Below are 18114 nucleotides of genomic sequence, written 5' to 3'. Positions count from 1 at the left end.
ACATGGAGTTAACGAATGCATGGATTTCAATTTTTTTCTTAAGATCCGTGGGCCATGGAGGGTCAGAATCTAATTGAGTAAGTAGAGGTATCAGAAAGTAAAATTGAAATTTTGCTTTCTGATTGAAATGGATATATAATATGTTGTATCAAAGTAACAGTTGAATTGCCTTTGTCAGCTTTAAGTACTAATATCTTTATTCTTCTTTAAATTACACAGTGCTCTTTTTTCTAAGAAACTGATATTCTTTTTAGGAGGACAAGAAGATGAGAGAAGAATCACAGTCTTTAATCTAATGTCATTTGCAACAGTTCAGGTAGAAAGTAAAGGGGCTTTTCTAAATTACATATATCTATTTTAGGAATTTGCTCTGGTGCGACTGCAAAATTGAATCGTGTTTTTAAGATGCTAACTTCTTCGAGTGTCAAGTTGTGATCCAAAAAGTTGAAAAGTACCTTATCAGTGGGTAGGGTAGTTCTTGATTTTAAAATCTTCTTGTATAAAGCATTAAATTTCTTGATATGCCTGTTTTTGTGCTTAGATAAGTTTTATTATACATATTGGTGATCATATTATCTAGACAGGATCATAGTGAGCATGTATGCTGTTAGATAGAGTGTAGTGTGAATCAAGACACAAAAAATCAAGTTAGTTCAGAGCAAACCTTGTGAATTATATTCTCTCACGTAACATAGCTAATGATATTTTCCAATAGATCTGTTTTTTTTAGCTCTTCCAGAATGGAAACATTGAATGGGATAAGAGCTTCATGCCATATATAGAAGACTACAATTCCTGCAACATAAAATAGGATACAATGGTAATCCACTCCCAAGGTACCTTAAACAGAAACCAAAGGAGGATTCTGTGTGACATTTGGAAGTCACTCATGAGATCTCTAAACACAGAGTTTAATTTCTCTGATAACTAGCAGACGCACCTGCCGAACAATGACTGACCACGTGTCAGCATCCACGTGTTTCTAATACTTGTGTAATGGTTCCTACGCATCTGGCATTTTTTTTAGTAATGTATTGATTCATAATCAAAGCTTGTTGTTTATTTATATTTGTATGTTCATCCAAACCCAGATGAAGCCACTAGTTTATGTGGTGAAACTAGTAGTACCTAATCTTTACGACCAATAAACTCAGTGTTAGTTATTTTTATTACATTAGTTTTGTGGTTGAAAATATCATACTTATCAAATTAAAACATTTTTATGTAAATAATATATACAGGTTTCATGGCTGAATGATTTCATGATGCATCCCTTTTTTCATGGAAAGAAAAATGTATTGAAATTCATTCTAACTAATAGTTTTCTAGATTTTTTTGTTTTCTCAGTCTAATCTTAGATTAAAGTAGCAGTCTCCCCTCCACAAAACCAGTATCAACAGATGTCTTTATAAACATCTGTTGATATGCTTAACCATAACAGGCAACTAGGTATAACACTGGAAAAGAAAAGCTAAAACAAATTAGGAAAAATATCTGACTAAAATTCATAATTTTTATTTAAAATGACTAAATTTTTATTATAGAGCTGATATTTAACCTTTCTGCTTTGAACTAAATTTAAATATTCTTAGCACTATTTTGAACCATGAAATAAGTAATAATTCCAAAATGGATTTAAGTTACATTTTCTGTACATTAAGAAAGAACAGAAATTATTTAAAAAGAATTCATGAATTCTTTGAAAAATTCTAACATGCTATGAAAATTCATGAACAGAATCTCTGATTTAAAACTGATGTTACTACAATAATATATAGATCAAAATGCAAGAAAAACATTAAATTTCACATTTACTAAGTCCATGTAATGTGATATGAATATTTGGCATGCTCTTTGTTGTCAAAGCTGAATAATTTGTTGTTCAGAAGAAGTTTAAAAATTTTAAGAAATTAAGAAAAATATACTCAAAGACAATATCATTTCACAACTAACTTTTTTTGTAATGATACAAAGCATTACTACAATAAAAAATGAATAATTTAATTATAAACAAATTAGTTTTTAATGTGCTAGTATAACAAAGATGAATATTATATACAATCAACAATTTCTAAAAACAGACCTATTAAAAATTAATGTAAAACCAGCATAAACCATGTAACGATAAGTACAGTACCCATAACAAATTTTCCAATTTAGAAGTATGAAAATGGTATTATAAAATGCAGAACAAAAATTGTTTTTTTATAATTTGTGTTTATGAATTATTCATTTCACTCTTATCACACATATATAAGATGGATAAAAGGCAACAATACCAATTCATGTTAATGAAGGCAACATTCTAACATCCTTTGGATTATGTCTAATCTTGTCTTTAATATGCGAAGCTCTGAAAATAATGACAATACAATTTATAGCTTTTGAACAAAAACAGAGATGACTTACTAAATAAGTTTGGCATTCCTAGAACTGTTAATATTATCATCTTAGGAGGGGCTAAGAAAAGTACTAAAGAAGACTTCAGTACCTTAACCGGAAGACCTTATGTGTCCACGAGAATGAGCAATAACCCTGAGTTAATGAATGAACTGATAATTAAAAAAAAAAAATCCTAAAGGGCAGATAGAAAATTTGGAGATTATTCTGAAGTATGAATTATGCTCTATTTAGTAAAAGATATATAAGTAATTAACTATAAGTGTCCTCATGAACTTCTCTGCATGTGTACCCACACACACACTTTAGAACTGAACATATTATTCATGCAAGCATTTTTAGCAGGTCATGTTGATTTCTCAAAAAAAAAAAAAGTGATTTCACTGCATATCAAAAGGATGATAATTCCTTTAGTTATGATTATATTAATATGAATATCTAAAAGTGAACTAATATCCTAAAAAAAAAAAAGTCTTAAAAATTTCTGCAATTTCGCTGCTATTGCTGATTAAATAACAACATCTCCTTAATTATATATATTTAATGATCATGAAAACTTTGTGAGAAATGTCAAGGATTGGCTGTTTCCTTTTCACAAAAATTTACTTAATCACAGTTATTTAAAAGCAAAATCATGATGATGTGTTATCACCAGCAACTTCTTAAATGTATATTTGCCAATCAGGATACATGGCAAGTATTCAGCCCTTCCATTTGGTTTGAAGATATCAATTTGAATCAACAATACTTTCATGTTCAATTTTGCTTCTTCATATAATATAATAAAAATATAAATCAAAATCTGCAAAAATTACAAAAGGAAATTTTATATCCACTACACAAATAGCTGGAATTCATTAATCAAAACCAAACAGAATGTGACAATTGAATATAATTTAAAATAAGTTAATGTTAAAATCAAATATTTAGAATACATGTTTGTTGGGAAAAAAAAATAGAATAAAATGACTAGCCCAATATTTCCCTCTGCCACATAAGAGAGGTCATTCATATGCAAAATAAATGAATTTAAAGCATCTGCTTATCATAACAGGACAGGAGAACCATCAAATGTTATATTTAACAAAGGCAAATACTTGTTTAGTTGAACAAGGAAATTTATGCTTTATATCTTTCTTGAAAATGTCAAGCTTCTTTGGAGAGAAAGAGAAATCATTCTTTTGGCAATATATTGAACACTGGGCACTCAAATTTAAATGAATTTGAAGCATTTCTGCTTATCATGTGGTATCCTTGTTTTAAATAGGACTGAATCAACACGAAACTGTGTGTTTAACAAAGGCATATATCCATAAACTTGAACAAAGAAGTTTATACATTTATGTCTTTCCTGAAAATGAGAATCTTCCTCTGATAGAGAAATTGGGCAACCTTGACACCGAAAAGTCCAACGCGATGTCACCTATTAAAAAAAAAATAGCATAATAATAATGTTATTCAAAAATAGCATAATAATAATGTTATTCAAAAATAGCAATTTATAATGAAAGAAATATACATGAGTGTTGGATGGTTATAATTAGTACAATCTTAAAATGAAAAGTTTTAGAGTATTTTATAACTGTCAAATTTCCTTTTGTATTTTGAGAAACATTCATAGGCATCTCTTTTTTTTCTTTGTATGTGTATTTAGTGAATTAATAATGCTTGGAGAGAGGATATGAGACACCTTGAAATAAACACACATTTTTAATAACTTGGCATAAGCTCACATATATTAACTTTCAGTATCCACATTACATATCATAATGAATGTTGCAATGCAGAAATGGGGAGATAATGGTCAAAAAATATCTAATAGCTCAACTATTTATCCAACAGCTAATCAAACAAATGACACTAAATCAAGAGAGAGAAAGCCAATAGCTGGTTTGTGGTTTATTGGCACAAGGCCAGCAGAGATCATGCTGTGCCTTTCCAAAGGAAACAGCAGTACTCTAATAAAAAATAAAGACTAAATTAGTAAACAACATGTTATCTATAACAAAGAAATTCTAAAAAATTGAGTAATGCTGTACCTACACATAAATAGCATTCTAGATCAAATGTTCATATAAATTAATTCTTTGTAAAAATTTAAAAACTTCATGCCATCTGACTCCAACAAAATCTGCTTGAGTGTATATGACTCAGCAGGATTAGTAAAAACTCCTTCCTCACTTGGCCAAAGCATTAACACTCTAACTAATGATGTATGGTAAGCTGAGTGTTACACTGTTCACACATAAGTAGGTCATCAGATATCTGTAAGATGACTGTGATCAGAGCCTAGCAAGAACTTCCTCTCATGTTTTTACATTGATTAGACCACCACTAATTTCAAGCTTAATCTCATGCAATTTATTTGCCAGTACTTCTTGCCATGAAGACTGCCACTGATTAATAACTTCTCTATTATTAGATGTGTAGTCCTTATATGGGACTGAACAAACAATATGAAAGTAAAATTCCTGAAAAAGAAGAAGGGGTAGACTATCAATGAGATGGATGAATGGATGGATGGTGTGTCTGGAGTGACTGATCTTCAGAGAGTTGAAGTCTCCAGAAAAGCATACAACAGGACCACATGGAGAGGACTGGTGTAGCCCATCACCAAGCATCTGAGTGACCATAAGACATCTTATGATGTCCAATGGATAGATGGATGGACCTAGCAGCTGCAGCTTCATTTTCCTTAATTGTAATGTGGCTAGATCCAGTTCAACTATAAATAAAAATTAAGGGTCTTCATTTTGTACAATAAATGCTGAACATCATTAAAGCAGTAGATATGGATTGTATACAGGAGAAGAGAACAGGCCTATAAAGAACAATGAGTCTGTATAAATCCTACTTTTTTGATAGCAGTTTTTTTTCTTTCATGTAAAAGTGGAAGATGAGTGGCATGTAGCAGCTCAGCAGTATAATTATTACATTCAAGTGGAATCTAACGGACAATGCAATTAGAGAGAAAAAAAAACCCAACATGTCTTGGATCTCAAATCATCAGAATAGATGGGTAAGAAAGAATGCTTTGCTCTGTGAGCATTAAAGAGCTGCAGACCAATGGACTATTCAACTTTCTTAGTAGGCACAATAAGGGAGGTTGTGTGGAGTGCAAATCTGCCATGGAGAAATACTATTGTGTTCAGTGTGCAGGTAATATTAACATTCATGCCAAGAACTTTGATAATTTCTTTTACACACATACTAAATGGATTAATGACTAATATGTGATACTGAACTTTCCAATGTAAAGAAAAAATACTACTCCATGTAGAATGTTTATGAATTGACAACTGTTTCCATTGAAGCAACAGAACAAGTTCATTTGCTTTGACACGAAGACTATGAACGTGTGATGTGTGAAATCAAGTAGAAAAAAATGCTTAGCCCAGTGATATGAATGTACTATAAGTTTTCAAAAATCTTTTGTGGGTGAAAGTAATATCATATCATTTTTTTTTCATAAGTATATTTTTTCAGGTAAAAAATATAATAAATAATAAAAATTCAATCAGTATTTGTATACCCTGATGATGGATATGATCCAACTATTGCAGGGCACTCTTCTCTTTCCTCTAAAGTGAGAGCAATTGCTTTGGTTTCTGCAACTAGGCATCCAATATGTTCCAGGATAAATAAATGATATACCTACCCTTCATTTTACAGGATTTTATCCCGTACAATTTTCACATGAGTTGTATGAATGACAGAGGATGTAAATGTAGGTTTAAATGTTCTCCAAGGCAAATGTAAGAGATCTAATTGTCTATCCAAAGAAGAAATTGCAGGTAGGGAAGAACCTCATATCCTATGGAATGTATAGGTGGATGTAGCTTGTTTCCTTAGAAAAATTAATTTTTTGTCCTTATTAGATGGTTAGTTGTGTAGTTAAAACTAGCATGATGATGGATAGGTACAGTTTTATTGTGAATGTATATGTCATGTGAATGACTGAGTGAGGGTAGCATATAGTGTCTGTTTTACAAAGTTTTATAAACAAGTTAAAGTTTCTATGTTTTCAAATTAAACTTGAACTATATGTTAAAATTGTAGCGAGATATCAGACATGTGGCTTGTTGTAGTGTGTTGCAACACACACACACACACACACACACACACACTGCAGTGTGCGTGTGTTGCAAGTTCTCTTATAGCCTAATTCATTACTATGAAGATCTTTTATATATGCTGCACATAGTTGATTAAAGATGGGACTTAGTTTTTATTACATTAAGTAGGACACCATATAAAGTTTTCATGCTTTTGTGTCTGGCAAATAACACGTAACTTTTTAAAGAAATTCATAACTACTAGTTTTGTACTAGAAAATAGTGTACTTCCTCTTATTCATTCTTGTAGAAAGGCTTATACATTGATTATACATAATTATTAATTAACTTAAGGAATTCACAATGTACACTAGAATATAAATTAAATTAAACTTTAAGATATGTCCAGTATTTTGGCAACGTGACGTTGCCATCTTCAAAGGAACTTAAAATAAAGACACGTGCACACAGTTGTTAGATCCTAAGTGAAGGGATCTTGGAAAGAAATCATTCATTTAGGGTCTAACATATAAAAATTGCAAACATAGAGAAATACCTGCACATCAGTTGTAATTAAAAGTGAAACTTCCTCACTTTATGTAAAAATTTGTATTCTTTATTTAAGCACCTTATATTTAAGCTATTGTGATTAATTTGAGATTTTATTTTGTATGTCTTAAAAAAGAGGGATAACGTGAATTAAATTTAAGCCTTATTTAAGCTATGTAAAATCTATTGTGAGTCATCATAAAGCTGTTAAGTATTAATTCCTGGAAGGCCTAAAGCTACATGCGTACAGCGTAATGCTGGCGGGTATAGCATATTCGGAAAATCACGTAACCATGTATTCCACGAATCCGAGTATATCAGCATCGTAGAAACGAAGGATAAGCCAAAGGGTGAAATTAGTAAGGATCGTGTGCAAAAAGGGGCTGAAAAAGAGGGCACTCTATAGGAGTATAAAAGGGGGTTGAGCCTGGAACACAGGGTTTTTTCTCTTGATCTCTTGTCGTATCGTTTTCCTGTTGGGTGGTTCGGAAGTTGGCAGGCAGTTTCGCGTAAAGGGGGTCTGTGAAGTTCTGTGATGTCGGGCAGCGAGCGTTCGTAAAGAAATGAAGCTGGATTCTATGCAAAGCTGAAAGTAAAAATTCCAGTCCTAACAGAATCAAGCCATCGCTGAAAAGCCCCATCGAGTTGTTCCTGAAACGCAAAGATTTTGAGTCCGTTTCCGGCAGAAAGAATGAAGATAGCGTAACCCCTACGTTGGCGTATAGACAGCCAAAATAGATGAGAAATATCCAGACAAACACGTGGTGCAGAACGACGCAGAAAAAGTCGGTAAGGTGTGATTGCTCTAATTCTATGTGAATGTTCATTAGAAGAAAGAAGATTGTTTATGATTGTGAAATTTAGAACTTTATTCGAAAGAACTCTGTGAACAGTCTCTAATCAGAAAGTTAACCTCGTTTGTGAGTAAGAAGAATTGTTTAGAAGAGATCTTTTTTGTATGTGATAGGATTAACTTGATGTGATAAGAAAAGTAGAATTTAATAATCTCAGTAACATTTGAATGGTTGTTAGTTTTGTTTTTACGAGTAATACTACTGAAAGGAATATGCTTAACTTAACATCGTTTACTTTATATCCCAATGTGTAATTACTGTGTTTAGCTTGCCTTATAAGTTTTAATTAGTTCGAATGCGTTCTTCTCTTAGTTCGAGTTTTATTTAGTATTGAGCATAATTGAGTGTATGAATTTTGTATTGTTTTTAGATATTCCAATAAACATGTCATATTTACCTGAACCTGAGTCGGCCTGATTACGATTCAAAATTACCACTTATAAAAATAGAACCTATTTTGGTGGGAAGGATTTAGAGAGTGAATATAAAATATAGATTTAGGTCACAACTGCAATAATCTGAATCTATATGGCAGTAAAAATAAAATATTGTGTAGGTAATCTTCAGACTAGTATTGTATCCCTGAGCAAGGATCTTTTCTGCTATAGAATACTGGCTGGCACAGCAAAATATAAATTTGCCAGTATCCGAAGAGGAAACAATCCTAGATATAAAAATAAGATTAAAGTAAGAGAAGAAAGAATAAATAACGAAAGATAAATATATAACAATAGAGCAGCCGGTAGGATTCTGATAGAAGAAGGTTTAAGTAAGAAAGGATAGATTTAAGTAAACAACTAATCAAGCATAAATAATTAATAAATCATATAAAGAAAAACATCGATTTAACACAGTAAATGAGGATGAAGTGAGGAAACTATTGTTTCTCCTAAAAGTCCTGATTGTGCCCCCTAGCAGGCTATGTAGGTATTCTTGGCAGTTGAGCTGAAGGTCTCCTGATGTACGTCTCTCAAATTTGGGGCAGTCTCATGCAACCAAATGAAAAGTCTTTCAAATATGAACTTGCTATGGTGTATTATTGTGGCTTTCTTCCACCGTATTCTGTGGCGTGTATCCAGTGGTGTATTTAGGTATAGGGCATATAGGCCCGGGCCTAGAGCGGTAAATTTTGAGGGGTGGCAGAAATTTCCAGGCTCTCATTTTTCTAATTATAACATGTTCCTTATATGACATCTATTCACAAGTAGAGAAATATTTTTCTTTTCCTCATTGTAAGTTTAGTCTGCAAGCATATTGGCATGTAATGAGATTCTGCATAACTATACAGACCAAGACACGTGCACGGAAAGCTACTGTATTGTTGTTGGTAACTTGACACAAAGGCAATAGGGATCGTGGTCGGGAGAGATTAATTTTGTGTCGGTATTATTCTTACTAACTGTAATAACTTTTCCTTCTTTATTATTTCAAATTCAAATTAAGATTGTTAATTTTTGCCCTTCCTTCAACTCTTTAGTTCAGTATCCTGATATCTTTGTGGCAGTTAAGACGTGCTAAATCTGAAATTATTTTTAGAGTTTTCAGTGCCCTTGTCATATGTTGTCAGAGTGGAGGTAATACTGTTTTATTGTTTTGCTTTTAAAAAAGTTATAAATTATGTAAATCATTCCGATACTTCCTGCGTGTTTTTAATTACTATTTTAATTTTAAAACATGAATCACGGTAGAAAGTGACGGTAGTAGTGATAGTGAATATAAGAAGAGGAGAAAAGAAAAGGAAGCAAAAATTAACGAAGTAATATCAAAGACAAGAAAACTGGACAGTTTTTTTGCGTCGGTATCCGCTAATAGTAATTGTGATTTGGAAAAAGAACAAGAAGTGGTTGAGGAGATGGAAATTGAATCTGTTTCAAATCACGTGCCTACAACAAATCCCAACAATTTGGCAGGACAGGTGATAGCGAGTAATGACCCAGCTGAGTGGATTCTAAATGACGTAACACGTGAGTATATGCAGTTAACAGATTTCCACAAAATTTAGACAGTGATCTTTCGATATCACAAAGAGCTTATCCTTACAAAGTAAGACATGTTTCTAAGAAACTTATTGAGAGGAATCTGATTAATGGCAAAAAATAATAAGCGATTTTGTTGTTTACTCTTCTAGTACCAGAAAGATTTGCGCGCCTAGTCGCCTTTTTGGTGGAAGGGGGAGCTGACGATAGTCACTTTGTCATTGGATTTAATGACTAGAAAAATTCAGAAGCACTAGTGAGTCATCACGAGAAAGCAACTAGTCATATGAACTGTCTGATAGCTCTGAAACAAAGAGCAAATCTTGCAGGGAGAATTGACTTACAAATAACTCAGCAACAGAAAGAAGATATTAAGTACTAGAAGGCGGTGTTAAAACACGTAGTTGCAGTTGTAAAAACATTGGTCAGTAGAGGACTTGCTTTGAGGGGAAAGGATGACATTTTCAGTTCTGTGCATAATGGAAATGTAATGATGTGTCTAGAGTTAATTAGTGAATTTGATCCCTTTCTTGCTGAGCACATTGCCAAAAAGCGGGAAAAAATGAAAAGGTTTCATTTTTTGAGGAATTTATTAAAATAATGGGCGAGAAAGTAATCAAATTTATTGTGGAAGAACTTAAAATAGCTAAGTACTATTCCATAAGTGTCGACTCAACATTAGACTTGTCTCATGTTGATCAGCTGTTCTTCATTGTAAGATATGTGAAAGAACATGGAACTCCTGTGCAGCATTTCATTCCTAACCTAAGTCACAAATCTGAAGAGTTACAAGAGGTAGTTTGGACTTCACTAAATGAGCTTGGAATTGATGTAGCAAATTGCAGAGAACAGGCATATGATAATGCTAGTAACATATGAGGCAAGCACACGGGACTGCAAGCAAGAATTCTTGAAATAAATCCATTGGCAGAATTCACATCGTGTGCTGGACATTCTTCGTCTCTAATTGGTATTTGCGCTGCCGAATCCTGTCTGTACTCTTCCGTATTTTTTGATGTCCTTCAGAGACTGTACGCATTTTTCACATCTTCAACACATTAGTGGAGTGTTCTAAGAAAGCACCTGGAAACTTCTGCAAAAGTAATCAAACGTCTTTAGCCTACTCGTTGGTCAGCTTGTGATGATGCCTGTTAGAGTTTTTGTGAGGGATGGAAGGAAATAATTTCCACTTTGGTCCAAAATTGAAAATGACACCACTCAGAAGAAAGTTGCATGATGTGAAGCAAGTGGGATTCTATGGCAACTTCAGTCACTGGAGGTTGGGATCATGACCTGCCTATGGGGCGATTTTCTCGCAAGAATGGATGCAACAAGCAAGAAATTACAAAGTGTAAACATTGATATAGGAACTGTGTGTGAACTGTACGGGTACCTCGAAGAATATTTCAAAGAACTAGAGTTACTCTATGAATCCTATGAAGAACAGTGCAAGAAACTTAGTGGAGTTGACTTGTATGAGGAAGATAAAGCCCACCAGGTTTTTTGACAACGCAAATGAAAGTAATGAAAATGAAGACGAGTACAATCCATCAGTCAGTTTCATAACTGATACTTATGACACAATTTTGACAGTCTCACATTTGAAATGAATCGAAAAAAAATGTATGAAAACCTCTCGAAGGAGTTCTGGTTTCTCACAACAATGCATTTGATATGTGAAAGGAAGTCATAAAAGGGGCAAAAAACCTTCAAGAACACTTTGAGAGATATTGAACCTGAATTTGTAAATGAATGTCTGTACTTCAGAACACACCTGAAATGAAGTGACCTAGAAATAAATACATTCCTAAAACTTTCACAAAAGCCCTACAATGTATATATATCCCAATTTGGACACTGCTGTTATGATTTTTCTATGTAAGATGGCAACAAAAGCTGAACGAAACGATCGTTTTCCACCCTCAAAAGGTTGAAGGACTACCATAGAACAACTATGACAGAAGAAAGGCTCAGCAACTTGGCAGTTCTACAAATTGAGTGTGATGTTACAAGGGCACTGGACTACTATGAGGACGTGATAAATACCTTCGCTGAGCGAGCGGCAAGATGTAGAATATTCTAGAACATTTTGGGTAAGTCATAATATATACACTGTGTGTGTGTGTATATATATATATATATATATATATATATGGGAATAAATTTTTAACTTGGGTATATTGTATATTAGGATAACCAAGCAATTTTATATGCTTGGTCATTTTAGCTCCTAATCCCAAGTATGCAAACAATTAAGTTTGCGCCTGAAACAAAGTTCAAGTCTAAAGATGGTACAACACCAGGGCAACTCATTGTAAAGGTGGTTAAAGCTTTGATCACTATTCTTAGTATTTTCCCATAATGTAAAGCACATCTCACTAGAAGATGTATACTGCAATGCATTATGGGTGGGGTCACTACCCAGACCGGTTTCGACCTTTTTTGAGGTCTCCTCAGTGAGTAGCTAGACCCTAAATACCAAGGTTTTAGTAATACAAAGCCTTATCAACTTTACCTATATAAGTTGCAACAAGGTGTATTAAGTTTTAATAAAAATCTCTGGAGGAGATATTGATGGGAATAAATTTTTAACTTGGGTATATTGTATATTAGGATAACCAAGCAATTTTATATGCTTGGTCATTTTAGCTCCTAATCCCAAGTATGCAAACAATTAAGTTTGCGCCTGAAACAAAGTTCAAGTCTAAAGATGCATTGCAGTATACATCTTCTAGTGAGATGTGCTTTACATTATGGGAAAATACTAAGAATAGTGATCAAAGCTTTAACCACCTTTACAATGAGTTGCCCTGGTGTTGTACCATCTTTAGACTTGAACTTTGTTTCAGGCGCAAACTTAATTGTTTGCATACTTGGGATTAGGAGCTAAAATGACCAAGCATATAAAATTGCTTGGTTATCCTAATATACAATATACCCAAGTTAAAAATTTATTCCCATCAATATCTCCTCCAGAGATTTTTATTAAAACTTAATACACCTTGTTGCAACTTATATAGGTAAAGTTGATAAGGCTTTGTATTACTAAAACCTTGGTATTTAGGGTCTAGCTACTCACTGAGGAGACCTCAAAAAAGGTCGAAACCGGTCTGGGTAGTGACCCCACCCATAATGCATTGCAGTATACATCTTCTAGTGAGATGTGCTTTACATTATGGGAAAATACTAAGAATAGTGATCAAAGCTTTAACCACCTTTACAATGAGTTGCCCTGGTGTTGTACCATCTTTAGACTTGAACTTTGTTTCAGGCGCAAACTTAATTGTTTGCATACTTGGATTAGGAGCTAAAATGACCAAGCATATAAAATTGCTTGGTTATCCTAATATATATATATATATATATATATATATATATATTACTAATTTACGTTGAAAGTTTATTTTTCACTTGGTTAGACTATAATAAATTTAGTTCAATCCTTTATCCAAGTGTGAGCAAACAAAGTTTGCACCTGAAAGTATCTTCAGGACTGGGGTAAGGATGTACAACACCAGGCGACTCCTTGCAAAGGTGGAGCAAGCTACCAACACTCCTATCTCAGTATCTCCCATAATGCAAAACACATCTCCCTGCGGATATGTATAATGTTATGCATTAAGGGAAGGGCCACTACCCAGACTAGTTTCGACCTTTATTGAGGTCTCTTCAGTGGGAGCCAGGCCCGAGCAGAGATACCAGGCAGAAGCATTAGCAAGGTCATCTCTACCTATAGTGAAAAATAAACTTTCAACATCTTTCTCTAAATCCAGAGTAATTTAATAAAAAGGTAGCACACTGTTTGGCAATACAGATGACCTTGCTAATGCTTCTGCCTGGTATCTCCACTTGGACCTGGCTCCCACTAAAGAGACCTCAATAAAGGTCGAAACTAGTCTGGGTAGTGGCCCTTCCCTTAATGCATAACATTATACATATCCGCAAGGAGATGTGTTTTGCATTATGGGAGATACTGAGATAGGAGTGATGTTAGCTTGCTCCATCTTTGCAACGAGTTGTCTGGTGTTGTACCACCTTACTCTAGTCCTGAAGTTACTTTCAGGCGCAAACTTTGTTTGCTCACACTTAGATAAAGGATTAAATTAAATTTATTATATTACTAATTTACGATATAAATAGGTATGCATGTAAATCAACATGTTCATTAAATATGAGGGCGGCACTTTCTGTGGGCCTAGGGGCAGGAAATACCTAAATACGCCACTGCATGTATCCAGAGCATGGTCTGCAAGACCAGAGTGGCTACTGGTGAAAACGGATGTAGTCCTTGTGTTCTGAAAATTCTGATATTCGCTGTCCTGCCTGTTTGGCCAAAGTAGGACAGCTTACAGCTGCAAGGGAGCTAGTATACACCAGGTAGGTCTAAAGACCAACCACTTCCTCAGAAGTGGTTGGTCTTTAGTGGAGCGGATAAGGGATGCCAATTTTCTATATGGTCTGTAACAAGAGGTCAGGTCATGTTTATTCAGAATTTTGGTAATTTTTTCCAAAGTGCCTTGGATGTAGGGAATGGTGATGGATTTAGAGTAATCCTTGTTGTGAAGGGGGGGGGGGGATTGTGGTTTACTCTTTTCAATATTTTTTGGATTGTCATTTGAGCAGATTAGTTTAGCCCTGTTGTGTAGTGTCTTAATAACTCCATATTGTTGTGTGTGGGGGGGGAATTGTTGGTGATGTATCTGCCTGTATGGGTGGGTTTTCTATAAACTGAGAGAAACAAGGTTCCATCAGGGAACAAATTACCGCCACGCGTTCTCCTAGCTGACGCAAACAAAGCTATTTGGGCACTTGAAGAAGAGCTTTCCAACACGTTAGATCACAAACTTTGGTCAATTTTATATGATGTCTTGTGCACTGCGGCAAATAAAGAATTTCAGAAAATATGGGGTCGACATATCAAGAAATTTGAGAAATTAAAAAATAACTCAACCTCCGAACCAAAACTTCCAACCAACACTGTAGTCAACCTTTCTTCAGTTATGCTGAAGCCTGCAGCACTCATCGCTCTTTCATGTGGGCAGAACTTCGCCACTGCTCCCACAAAAAACCGGCCGAGGATATAATGATCCAGATTGAACGCGGGATCCGCCACCTTCCGAACCACATCGCCAACAATATTAGACTGGATATAGCTTGTGTTCTCACCAAAGCAAGACCATCAAAAACCAACATATCCAATAGTGAATATAAACCTCTACAGGAAATGAAGAAAAACAAAGAAATAGTAATGACCAAAGCGGATAAGGGAAAAGACACTATAGTACTCAACCAAATGGACTACACAGGTAAGCTTAATGCTCTATTATTAGATCGGGATACTTACCTCCCTACTGAATACAATCCCACCAATTCACATATCAGAAAACTCCATAGGCTCCTTAAGACTTTCTGCGTATTTAGCTATTTCCTGCCCCTAGGCAGGAAATAGCTAAATACGCCAATGTGTGTATCCAGAGCATGGTCTGCAAGACCAGAGTGGCTTCTACCGGCAATACTTCTTGGCCGGTAGAAGTTACTAACAAATTAAAACAGTTTAACTCTATACCCCCCCCCCCCCCCGGTATATATGGACTCCCAAAAATACATAAAGAAAATGTGCCATTACGTCCCACAGTGGATGCCATTGATTCCCCCCACATACAAATTAGCTAAACATCTGGCCAAAGCGCTCTCACACTATACTGGCAACACACCAACACACATAAAAAACTCAGCCCACTTCAAAGCCAGCATAGAAAAACCTTACACTCCAACATACTGACATAATGGTCAGTTTTGAAGTCTCCTTCTTATTCACAAATGTCCCACTCAAGGAAACTTAGAGCTAATCCCAGCTAAATTTCCTCCCGATATCTCAGCCCTATTTCAGTTCACAATGACCTCAGGCTATTTCGTTTGGCAGGGAAAATTCTACAAACAAATAGAGGGTTCACCATTCTCCCCACGCTTGGCCAACTTCTTTATGGAGACTTTTGAAGAGAAAGCCTTAAACTCTGCCCTACAAAAACCAACCAACCATATGGCTTCGCTACGTTGATGATATATTCGTTATTTGGCCGCATGGCTCTGATACACTCCTCTCCTTCTTAATGCACTTAAACAACCAACATCCCAGAATCAAGTTCACCCTGGAAAAACAGGAAAACAACAGCCTCCCTTTCCTAGACACGCTAGTCACCCGCCAACCTGATAGAACCTTGGTTTTCTCAGTTTATAGAAAACCCACCCATACAGGCAGATACATTCACCAACAATTCCCCCCCCCCCCCTGTTGTGTTGTCTTAAAGACAACACAACAGGGCTAAACTAATCTGTTCAAATGACAATGCCCTAACCACCACTGAACTAAATCATATGCTCAACACTTTCTCAGCCAATGGCTACCCCCCCCCCCCCAAAAAAAAAAAAACTCCAATACTGAAACCAATAAACCACAATCCTCCCCCCCTCCCTTCACACAACAAGGATCCATCACCATTCCCTACATCCAAGGCACCTCGAAAAAAATTACCAAAATCTTAAAAAAAAAAATGACTTGACCTCTTGTTACAGACCATATAGAAAATTGGCATCCGCTCCACTAAAGACCAATCACTTCCCCTAGACCTACCTAGTGTATACCAGGTCCCTTGCAGCCGTAAGCTGTCCTACTTTGGCCAAACAGGCAGGACAGCGAATATCAGAACACAAGGATGTTTTCACCAGTATAGCCACTCTGGTTTTGCAGACCATGCTCTGGATACATGCCACAGAATATGGTGGAAGAAAGCCACAATAATACACTGTAACAAGTTCAAATTTGAAAGACTTTTCATGGAATCAGCCTTAACCCTTAGAAACATGCCAAACCTCAACAAATTTGGTTACATGAGACTGCCTCAAATTTTGGAGATGTACATCAGGAGACCTTCAGCACAATGACCAAGAATACCTACATAGTCCACTAGGGGGCACCATCAGGACTTTTAGGAGAAATAATAGCTTCCTCGCTTCATCCTCATTTACTGTGTGTTGTGCCTGCATGCACGTGTCTTTATTTTAAGTTCCTTTGAAGATGGCAATGTGACATTGTTGAAATATTAGAAATATATATTAAAGTTTAATTTATATTCTAGTGTACATTGTGAATTCCTTAAATTAATTAATTTCTCATATTCAATAAGAAATTAGAAAAAATGTATACACAGAAGAATTTCTGAATTAACAACTGTTATTATTCAAATTAAACTTCATAGTGAGATGGCAGACATGTGGTTCATCGTTGCAGTGAAAGTTCTCCTATAGACTAATTCATTAACATACAATCTTTTTATATGCTGCCCATAGTTGATTTAAGATAAGACCCTTATTTTTATTACATTGAATAGGATATTGTATTATTTTGCTTGTGTCTTTAACTTTTATGTACATAACTGTTGAATTCTATGTGTGGCAATTTAGTTAAGTTGCCAGTTTGCAACCTCCATATACTACTTTCTGGTATCTGTCCATCAGCCGCCCTTTTATCCATATCACCAGTTTCATATCCATCCCCACTTGTTTTAGTTTGTAAGAGAGTTCCATGGTATCCTGTCAAATACCTTTACAAAATCCAGCAGTATCATCGTGTAGTCATTCCTTTTATCCAACTCAGCTGTCACTCTATTATAAAAAGTTAGCAGATTACTAAGGTATGACCAACCCTTTACAAAGCCATGCTGTCCCTTGGAGTATCATATTGTTATCCATCTATTCCTGAATTCTCTTTTTGACCAAACCTTTCCAGTACTTTTACCATCCTCCTGAGATATTGATTGGGTCTATAATTTGCTACCACAGACTCAGGGACTTTGCCAGAGCTGAGACTTAGTGTAGTGAAAGGCATAGCCAGTTCCCCTGAACATTCTCTTAAAATGCATACCAATAACCCATCCAATCTCACAACTGCATTTGCATTCAGATTCTGGAATATCCTGAGTGCCTCCAATTCATCAACTGCTGTTCTTACATCACTCCCTGTCACCTCTGCCATAACAATATCTTCACTTGGATGATATACACTCTTGCAAAGTGATCACTCACCGAATAAAGTTAACCTTCCATAGTCATTCTTCCTCCTACTTGCCACATAAAGAAAACACTCTGGGATTTTGTTTCACCTGCTTGGCTCCTTCCGATAAGCAAAATAGTATTACACCAAGAAACAAAACTCAACTACCACTTAGTACTACAGAAGTTTGGCTTTTACTATGAAAGCTGAGGTGTGGATGCCACACTTCA

General features: G+C 35.1%; 1 protein-coding gene across 1 annotated transcript in view; it reads right to left on the bottom strand.

Annotated features, from left to right (window-relative positions):
* Positions 1 to 3349: 3349 nt before the first annotated feature.
* botv (exostosin like glycosyltransferase 3) overlaps positions 3350 to 18114 on the bottom strand; it is a 207383-nt gene continuing 192618 nt past the window's right edge. The window contains exon 9 of the mRNA XM_090392101.1: positions 3350 to 3823. Coding sequence (XP_090248227.1) covers positions 3614 to 3823 — 210 coding nt within the window. The 3' untranslated portion in view covers positions 3350 to 3613. The remainder of the gene's footprint in view (positions 3824 to 18114) is intronic.

Source organism: Typopeltis vanoorti, chromosome 4, assembly GCF_054136105.1.
Source record: "Typopeltis vanoorti isolate ZY-2024b chromosome 4, IOZ_Tvanoo_1.0, whole genome shotgun sequence".
NCBI classification, from domain to species: domain Eukaryota; kingdom Metazoa; phylum Arthropoda; class Arachnida; order Uropygi; family Thelyphonidae; genus Typopeltis; species Typopeltis vanoorti.
The sequence above is the reverse complement of the archived record's forward strand: the minus strand, read 5'-3'. Positions and strand labels throughout refer to the sequence as shown.